Raw genomic sequence first — 9,237 nt, forward strand, 5'->3', positions numbered from 1 at the left:
TGGGTGGCGCTTACAAGGCTGCCTTGCTTCTGATGCACATTCACAATGGACAGCAGAGGCAGCGGCAGAACGCAGCTGTTGCTTTTGTTTGGGCCAACAAATGTTTTTAGAATTGCTCACCGCTCGCTCTCCGCCTCATCATGTGGGCGTTGCAGCGCCAATTGAAAAGAAACCGCACACCGCTCAGGGAACAACCTTCCGAAGGGCAAACAATTACGCCAAAGCATAACGCAAAAACCAGAAACAAATTCAACAAATACATAAAAAATGTTGCTCTGCTTGCCGACGATTTTAATACCCTTTTCAGTTGTCTACTAACAAAAACACTTTTGTTTTTTTCTATGTTTTGGTGACACAATCTTTGCGCTACGCACTTACAGATCTATCTTAGTAACAAATATATCAACATATGCATGCACTGAGTACTAACTTCCCACTTCTGTGCATAGTCATAAACATAACACCCTCTGGAAGGGTATTTTAGAAAGAGCTTTTCAGCAATGCAAATTGTCGACGCAGCACAGTCAGACAATAAATAACTACGAGAGCGTCGGCAGTGACGTTAAGTAGCTTAGCGTAAGGAAGAAAGAAACAGCAACAACTACAACTAAATATTACCGCGCTGTTGACTTCTCGAAACTAATTGCAGGCAAATGGACAAGCATAAATTCGTCTTATTGCCCAGACCCAGGCGCTGGCACAAGTCGTGCCAAAAAAAAGTATCCACAGGAATACAGCAACAAAATATGCGGTAGACGAAGCTTATCATACCCTACATTTGGTATTGACCAACTAAAACAGTCATACGATTTGCACTTTAAATAGTAACTTGAAACTGAAACTCACCTAAAGTTGAGAGGTCGGAAGTTTTAGGATGCTTTTTGGTTCCAGCGTATAACAGTGTGCGGTGAAATGTGCTCAACGCCGTACAAACACATAACATAATTGTTGTTGTAGTTCATTAACGTCAACACTGCCACGCTCAAGTCGTTTGTATGCATGTGGCTTTGTATATGTATTGGCTGTTTTAGTTTGGTCAAAATATTTTTGGTATAATGAAATGAAATGAACGGAGAAGAGAAGAGAAATGTGTAGACTGTTGCATACGAAGTGCGAATACTCTTCATGAGTTCGAAACATAAAAGGGAATTATCCAAACACTAAACAAATCTTCTCAAATGAGAAGAAAAAGTTAACGGAACCTTGGAAGTGTTCGCAGAGAACGAGAAATAAGATCTCAAGAGAGAGAGAGAGAGAGAGAGATAGAGATAGAGAGAGAGAGATAGAGAGAGAGAGCCAGTGGAGCGCGAGCGAGCAGCCAAGTCGAGAGTGGGCGATAAAAAGTCTGTTTTATGTTTTTGGCCAACAAATTTTCGCCTTTACAAAATTTCACATAAAAACCGCTTTTGTATGGTTGATGGGGAAGCGCAGCTGCAGCTGCTGTGGCTGCCCTGCCTGAGCAAGCAGTGCGGGAGTTCATCGTGCCATCTTTCATCTCGCTTGCTTTTTTTTTTTGTTGCTGAATTTCGTATTTGATTTATGATCACATGTGTGGAAGCGGGATAGAGACATTAATCAGTGGAACTCAGAGTCGCGCAACTGGTTACGCACAAAAATCAAAATCAGAAATTAATTTCAATAATCCCATTCATAAATAAAACAAACAAAAACACAAAGCAGAACGGCATGAAAAATCGGGCCAAAGCGGGCAGCGCAATTATCTATGAATTCCAATAAGAACGAAGAGCGATCGACCAGAAGCCCGGCGGCTTCTTGCTTTCGCTTTCTTTCGGAAAGTAGAGCCACAACAATGGAGAAACACCGATATTATGTAATTTCTGCCCCTTCCACCCTCCATCTCTTTCTTGATACTTAAATAATAATAACAGTTAATGCCAAAAAAGTGTAACAAGCACCCACGCACACAAACACACAGGCATTGCTACCGCTAATTTGCCGTCAGCTTGGTGAGGTGCGGCCTCCACACACATACACACATGCACTCAGAGACCCACGCACACCCACAATTACTCACGCACTTACCTTCTGTTCTCTTTGTTGTTTTGGTGGCTGGCTGGCTGGCTTTCTGCTTACTAGGTTTGTTTGGCTCTCTCAGCGCGCCCTCTCTCTCTCTCTCACTGTTTGTCTGTCTGCCTGTGGGTGTTTCGTTCTAGCTGCCGCCGATTCTGTCTTGCTTCTGTTCATTCATCCAAACGCCGCCTGCAAATGTTTCCATTTTACAAAGATCCTGCCATTGCATAGGCTTTTCCAGGCCCCAAAACACAATCCGGCTTTTCGGTTCCACACAAATATTAATTATTGCACATGAACACATGTAATAACTACAGCACTGTCACACTTTATTATGATTTCAAATTACGCGTGTGTGTGTGTGTCCGTCCATGTGTGTGGGAGGATAAACAATCAGGCGGACAGCAGAAGTACGCGGTGCAACGAAACGCACTAAAAAACGTTAATGCAACCGGCGTCGCGAATATTACGGAGACGACACGAGGCACCTATAAACCACTATATAAGCCACACACCTACGCGAAGAGCAGAGCTTTCGGTTGCGCCACCGATTCCGTTATATTCCTAACTGGAATTTCACATGTTGAATTGACTTTTCACAAACGCTATTTTTCCCAATTGGTCTCCAATACTCATTTCTGCGTGAGCAGCGGGTCATCATATTACTCGATTTTGAATTTCCGCTGGATTTTACTAGCTATCTAGGACTCTCAACATTTAAGGGGTAATTTTATATGATAGAAGAATCGATTTTCTAGAAGATTTGTGAGTTCTAAGAGCTCGCTTTTATTTGGTTTTTATGTTTCCTAATCAATTTCAGAAGTTTTAGGATGGTCTCAGGTTTGAAACAGAGTGACCAATTAGAAATATCGTCTGGCTCTCAAAAATATACCAAAATATACCATGGTTGTAAAGAATTACCCAATGTCGACAATGGGTTAATCGTTCTCTGTCAAGGAATCAGAAATCCCCGATTTTGATATTCTATTATATAGTACTAGCGGGATAGGACTCCGAGCACCTAACATATAATTTTATAAGATAGATACATAGGTTTTCTACAAGATTGGCTAATTGTGCAGATCTATTTACATTTAATTATGTTTATGAACAAGTTTAAACAGAAAAGCTAAAATAAAAACACCGGCATAAACGTAAGTGGGATGGAAATGTTACGTTATTTTAACACTTGTTGCTTGTACGCCGGTAGAATGGGCACTTTTATACCCTATGTCCTTTAATTGTTTTTATGTTTTACCCATCCCCGGATATTAGCCGGCAAAAAGTCTCAATTAAACATTTAAATTTAAGTTTTTATGTTAAATCCGTAGAAATGGAAATACAATTATTGTGGATGTGGGAAACTTACAACATAAACTTATTATTCTTTTCGGAAAGGTGCTTCGATGAGCGCTTGGCATCGAGGAACAACGAGTGCACGTCCTCAATGTCGTCCTTGGTGATCTGAGTGCGTCCGTTAACCTTGCACATCTGATGGGCCGGCGTCAGCAGCTGAACGGCATAGCGCAGCGTCGAGTTGGTTCCAATCTCGCTGAGGCGTGAAAAGGCCGTGTCCTCCAGCTGCAGGCCCTCGGTCTGGGCGCGTAACTTGATGATCTGCTCCATGTCCGAGGTGGAGTAGAGCAGAGTGCGGATGATCAGCAGGCGATCGAGCAGATCCAGGGGAATGCCATGAGGCGAGACAATGTCGGTGGTGCCACTGCAGGGAAGAGGGTTATTAACGTGGACAAACAAGGGAGAGGCGGAGTGGCACACTCACCGAATGACGCAGCGACCACGATTGGTGGCAAAGATCACAATGGGCGCAATCGGCGACTCCAGGGACTTGTGCAGATAGGTGAACGTCTCCAGATCCAGCATGTGAATCTCATCGATGAACAGGACTCCAGGCACCAGCTCGGCAATGCCCTGATCGATGTATTTGTTGACCACCTTGTTGATCTCCATGCGCAACTTATCTGAAGAATAGAAATCGAGGGATTGCTTTCATTTACATGCAACACGCTTGTCCAACTCACCTGTAATTTCGGTCTTCTTGGGCTTCATTAGCTGCCCCATCATCGAGAGCACGTCCTGGCCGCCCTGGGGACGGGCATTGGCCACATCCAAATCGTGCAGGGTCACATCCTGTATGACCTCCTTCTTCTTGTGGACATCGCCCTTGGGCAGGGGCACATACTCCTCGGTCTCGAGGTCGAACTCTGTGGCAAATGTGTCGCTGCGTCCCTGACGCTTCACGGCACCGCTATTGGCCTCAATGTAGATGACGTCGCCCACCTCAACCTTCTCCTTCTGCAGGGCATCGAAGATGCTGGGGTCCAGCTTCAGCTGCTTGGTGCCCTTGGCAGTCTTGAGGCCAACCACTACGTTGCTGATGGTCTTGCCGTAGCCGCCCATTGGATTCTCCGTCTCCACGGGGGTCAGCTCCGTCACCTCGCCCTCGTAGACCTCCTTGGTCTCGCGAATGCGCAGGCCAATGGAGCGGCGGAAGTTCTCCATAAGCACCTCCGTCTTCTTGATCTCATTGCTGAACACCTCGGAGCCCACCATCGGACAGAAGGGCACCTTGTTTCCCAGCTCCTGGGCTATGGCCAGGGCAATGGCGGTCTTCCCGGTGCCGGGTGGCCCGGCCAGCAGTAGAGCACGTCCAGCCATCTTCTTCGACTTGATAAGGTCCACGACTATGCCAGCCGCTTCGCGGGCAGCCTTCTGGCCCACCAGTCCGGCGGCACTCTGCAAGGCCGTGCCGGCCTCATCCAGGCCGAGGCCCTTCACGTGGCTGTGGGCTGCAATGCGCTGTGTGCGCACAGTGCTCTTTACTTCCTCGATTTTCATTTTGCTTTGTATATTGCTCTGCTCTGCTAACTGTTATTTTTCACCAGCACAATGTGAGGTCAAGCGTGATATTGATTAAACAACTCAAAAATGTCAAACATGAAAATTTGTTTGCCGGCGCGAAGCACACTTTGTTCCAGTGTGACCGCGGAATTATCGATCAAATATACCGACAGTCCCTCGGAAATATACCGAAATATACCCTCTCAACTGCGGTCACCTGGCTGGCTGGTATATTCTGCTATTATTTTTTCTTGGCACTACTTTTTTCAGTGTTGATGCTAACTTTTTCGAGTTCACGATCGGGCTTCTATGTTGATTTTGATCAATTGGAGGTTATTATTAATAATGTGAATCATTTTTGGGACTTTATATAAGACAGAGCCATACCACGGGAGCTATCATCTTCGGCTGGACAAATTTTCTTGAATAGCTGTCCCTAGTGGTCTCTCTCTCCCTCTGCAGTCACAAGTCCACTGTCAAAAGTAACGGGATCAGCAATAGAAGAGAAGAGGGAGATGGTGAGATAACACCGACATAACAACGCTGCAGTTAGCACCGTGGTTGTGATTGGTACAATTACATTCAAAATAAGCGCATTATTCGCTGATTCGTAGTTTAGTTTAGTTTTATTTTGAAAATTCGCATAAAAGTGTAAATATCGTTACAAGCCTTTAGTGTAACTCAAAGATCGGGCAATATGGGCGGACAAGTGCACACCAAATGCTTGTCGCCATAGGCATCATCGATTCTTCCCACCGTGGGCCAGATCTTTGCATCGGGCTTAACAAAGAGCTGGAAAAAAACAAATTTGATTTCATTTAAAAAGGAAAGTAAATTTAAAATCGAAATATCTTACCGCTGGGAAGGCAGCCTGTTCGCGTGTGTAGGGTCTATCCCATTTGTCGGAGATCACCTGGGATTGGGTGTGGGGCGACATCTTCAGGGGATTGACAGCTCTGTCCATGCGGCCGGCCTCGATCTCGGCAATCTCCTCGCGAATGGATATCATGGCATCGCAGAAGCGATCCAGCTCTTCCTTGTCCTCGGACTCGGTGGGCTCGATCATCAGGGTGCCGGCAACGGGCCAGGACATGGTCGGGGCATGGAAGCCGTAGTCCATCAGCCGCTTGGCCACATCCACGGCCTCGATGTTGGCCGACTTTTTCAGGTCGCGTATGTCCAGGATGAACTCGTGGGCCACCAGCTCCGAGCTGGGTGACTTGTACAGCGTCTTGTAGTGCTGCTCGAGGCGCTTTGACATGTAGTTGGCATTGAGAATGGCCACCTGGGTGGCACGTTTCAGACCCCGGCTGCCCATCAGTTTGATGTAGGACCAGGAAATGGGCAGGATGGCAGAGCTGCCAAACGGAGCAGCGGAGACAACGCCGAAGCTGTGCTCCTCGCTGCTCAGCGGGCTGACCACGGGATGGCCGGGCAGATAGGGCGCCAGATGGGCCTTCACCCCGATTGGACCCATGCCAGGACCGCCACCTCCATGGGGAATGCAGAAGGTTTTATGCAGATTTAAATGGGAAACGTCGCTGCCATAGTCGCCGGGCCGGCACAGACCAACCTGCGCATTCATATTCGCCCCATCGAGGTAGACCTGTCCGCCGTGCTTGTGGATCAAGGTGCAGATCTCCGCCACTGTCTCCTCGAACACTCCCATTGTCGAGGGGTAGGTGATCATCAGGCAGGACAGCTCGTGAGCGTGCTCCTCGGCCTTGGCCCGCAAGTGGACCATGTCTATGGAGCCATTGGACAGGATGCGTATGGGCTCCACTTTCATGCCCGCCATCTGCGCTGAGGCGGGATTCGTGCCATGAGCGGAGATGGGAATCAGACAGATATTTCGGTGTCCCTCGTTGCGGTGCTCGTGATAGCTGCGAATGGCACGCAGGCCGGCGTACTCGCCCTGTGCCCCGGAGTTCGGCTGGAAGGAGATTCTGTCGTAGCCAGTGATCTCGCACAGATCCCGCTCCAGTTCGCTGAACATCTGATGAAAGCCTTGGGCCTGATCCACCGGAGCGAACGGATGAATGTCGGTAAAGTGGCGGAAGGAGCAGGGCATCATCTCCGTGGTGGCGTTCAGCTTCATGGTGCACGAGCCGAGCGGTATCATCGAATGCACCAGCGAGATGTCCTTGTTCTCCAGCTTCTTCATGTAGCGCACCATTCGGGATTCACTGTAACACAGAGGAATCAGAGAAGTCAGGGGAAACTTATACTCGTTCCAGCTTACCTGTGATAGCTGTGGAAGATGGGATGCTGCAGGTAGGGCGAAGTACGCAGGAACTTTGAGCTCTCAATGGAGTTCTTCAGGACATCGCGGCGGGCGAGCAGGTGCTCCACCGTTGTCTCTGCTTTGAACACCCACAGGAGATCGTCCACATCCTCCACACTGACTGTCTCATCGAGAGCCACACCTACCGTTCCATCACCCAAGTAACGCAGATTAATTCGCTTGTGCTCGGCGCGCTCTTTGAGATCCTCGACAGACAGACTGCCGGAGAGCTTCACATGGAGCGTGTCGAAGAAGTTCTTGTTGATCACCTCGTGTCCGACCTGCTGCAGACCCGTCTGCAGGGTCAGGGTGAAGTGATGGATGCGATTGGCCATGGCCTTGAGGCCCTCCGGTCCGTGGTAGATGGCATACATGGCCGACATGTTGGCCAGCAGTGCCTGAGCCGTGCAAATGTTGCTGGTGGCCTTGTCCCGCCGTATGTGCTGCTCCCTGGTCTGCAGCGCCAGGCGGTAGGCATCGTTGCCGTCCATGTCGCGTGTCACACCAATCATACGGCCCGGCATCAGCCGCACCAGGCTCTGCTTGCAGGCAAAGAAGCCAGCATGGGGACCGCCATAGCCCAGGGGCACGCCCAGACGCTGAGAGGTGCCGATGGCTATGTCAGCCCCAAATTCAGCCGGTGGTCGGAGCAGAGTGAGCGACAGCAGATCTGTGGCCACCACAACGAGGGTCTGGAATGAACCTTGGATAGTTTTTGGCTCAAAGAAATTAGTTTGTGCCTGGCCTTACCCCGTTCTTCTTTGCTAGGGAGGCAATATCCTCAAAGTCCTTGACATCGCCATAGGTGTCTGGATACTGCAGGAGGATGCCAGCCAGCTCTCGGCTGGGTAGATCCGCCTGCCCAATCGGACCCACCTCAATCTCCAGCTCGAGCGCTTCAGCTCGTGTCTGGACAACGGCCAAGGTCTGTGGATGCACGCGATTGGAGAGGTAGAGCTTCTTCCGCTTGTTGTGGCGCGTGGACAGGCACATGGCCTCGGCAGCGGCCGTGCCCTCGTCCAGCAGCGAGGCATTGGCCACATCCAGGCCGGTGAGGTCCGAGACCAGAGTCTGATAGTTGAGCAGCGACTCGAGACGGCCCTGGGCGATCTCCGGCTGGTAGGGTGTGTACTGGGTGGTCCAGCCGGGGTTCTCGAACATGTTGCGGAGAATGGTGTGCGGGACATGGCAGTTGTGGTAGCCCATGCCGATGTAGGAGCGCCACAGTTGGTTCTTCAGCGAAATGTCGCGTATGCGGCGGATCAGCTCGTGCTCGTCTGCAATGCGGAGTGGAAAATTGTTGTCAGCCAGCACAACAGACAGCGGGGGCAACGGCAGCGATTAGTCGGACCTCTGTGAACCAGGCTTATCGCTGTTATCAGGGCAACACTGAAACACGCCAGGGGGTCCGGTCCGGTACGGTCCGGTCCGGTCCGTTGCTCACACAAGTGTTTTGACAGCTATTTTCGGATCTGTTTTTCCACTACTACTCACTCAGAGGTTTGTCCAGATTCAGGTCCCTCTTCAGCTGGATGCTCTTCGGCACGGCCTTCTCGGTGAGTTCAGCCAGCGACTAAGAGGGATTGGGATTGGGATTGGCACGTGGAATGACCTCTGGCTGTGGCTCTGCACTCACCTTGTAGCCGAGTGTGTCCAGCATGGCCACCACATCCGTCTTGCGTGGACCAATGTGGCGACTGGGAAAGTCGGACTTTGTGGGAAAGAGCACATCCTCCACGGGTGTGGTGGCCAGACAGCGATGCTGGCACCTAAGCAGCAGGCTGCGACTGCCCGTTCCCAAAAATCGTTGCATGATTCGAACTGAATGTAGTAGACTCGGGCAAAGGCACGTCCACGGCAGACGGATTTCAATCGATGACTGAGCTCGATGCTGGAAATATTCTCCCATTTCAGCTGATAAACACTAGATGGATCCATCCGCCTTATCAACGCAGATTATAGAGAGCTCCCCAACAGACAGAATTAATCTGTTTGCATTTTTTTGGTTTTATTTTTATTTTATTTCAAAACTTAAAACTCTTTAACAATTTGTAACAAAAATA

General features: G+C 49.5%; 3 protein-coding genes across 9 annotated transcripts in view; all 3 read right to left on the reverse strand.

The window, feature by feature from the left end:
* Positions 1 to 2,601, reverse strand: part of LOC117589559 (serine/threonine-protein kinase par-1) — a 48,729-nt gene extending 46,128 nt beyond the window's left edge. For 2 of the 7 annotated variants that reach the window (XM_034281587.1, XM_034281584.1), the window contains exon 1: positions 2,044 to 2,601. The gene's annotated coding sequence lies outside the window, so the exon portion shown is untranslated. The remainder of the gene's footprint in view (positions 1 to 2,043) is intronic. The other 5 variants (XM_034281591.1, XM_034281590.1, XM_034281589.1 and 2 more) reach the window with 4 other exon arrangements.
* Positions 2,602 to 3,323: 722 nt separating this feature from the next.
* Positions 3,324 to 5,021, reverse strand: LOC117589752 (ruvB-like helicase 1). The gene is made up of 3 exons (XM_034281933.1): positions 4,071 to 5,021; positions 3,812 to 4,010; positions 3,324 to 3,751 (listed from the first exon to the last, which is right to left on the reverse strand). Exons 1-3 carry the CDS (start codon positions 4,885 to 4,887, stop codon positions 3,397 to 3,399), a joined length of 1,371 nt encoding a protein of 456 aa, XP_034137824.1. The 5' UTR covers positions 4,888 to 5,021; the 3' UTR covers positions 3,324 to 3,396.
* A 476-nt stretch (positions 5,022 to 5,497) lies between these two features.
* On the reverse strand, positions 5,498 to 9,061 carry LOC117589685 (glycine dehydrogenase (decarboxylating), mitochondrial). Its single transcript, XM_034281841.1, has 6 exons — positions 8,811 to 9,061; positions 8,669 to 8,747; positions 7,925 to 8,451; positions 7,133 to 7,866; positions 5,747 to 7,076; positions 5,498 to 5,682 (listed from the first exon to the last, which is right to left on the reverse strand). Exons 1-6 carry the CDS (start codon positions 8,985 to 8,987, stop codon positions 5,572 to 5,574), a joined length of 2,958 nt encoding a protein of 985 aa, XP_034137732.1. The 5' UTR covers positions 8,988 to 9,061; the 3' UTR covers positions 5,498 to 5,571.
* Positions 9,062 to 9,237: the final 176 nt, after the last annotated feature.

The sequence above is a fragment of the Drosophila guanche genome, unplaced genomic scaffold, assembly GCF_900245975.1.
Source record: "Drosophila guanche unplaced genomic scaffold, DGUA_6, whole genome shotgun sequence".
Taxonomy (NCBI): Eukaryota; Metazoa; Arthropoda; class Insecta; order Diptera; family Drosophilidae; genus Drosophila; species Drosophila guanche.

Bases quoted from the DNA above. Each gene is read 5' to 3' on its own strand.
- LOC117589752 (XM_034281933.1), bottom strand. From the start codon at position 4,887: ATGAAAATCGAGGAAGTAAAGAGCACTGTGCGCACACAGCGCATTGCA. The intron at 4,011-4,070 runs GTGAGTTGGACA...TCTATTCTTCAG, and splicing joins CAAGAAGACCGAAATTACAG to ATAAGTTGCGCATGGAGATC. The intron at 3,752-3,811 runs GTGAGTGTGCCA...TCTTCCCTGCAG, and splicing joins CGTGGTCGCTGCGTCATTCG to TGGCACCACCGACATTGTCT.
- LOC117589685 (XM_034281841.1), bottom strand. From the start codon at position 8,987: ATGCAACGATTTTTGGGAACGGGCAGTCGCAGCCTGCTGCTTAGGTGC. The intron at 8,748-8,810 runs GTGAGTGCAGAG...AATCCCTCTTAG, and splicing joins TGGACACACTCGGCTACAAG to TCGCTGGCTGAACTCACCGA. The intron at 5,683-5,746 runs GTAAGATATTTC...GTTTTTTTCCAG, and splicing joins AACAGGCTGCCTTCCCAGCG to CTCTTTGTTAAGCCCGATGC.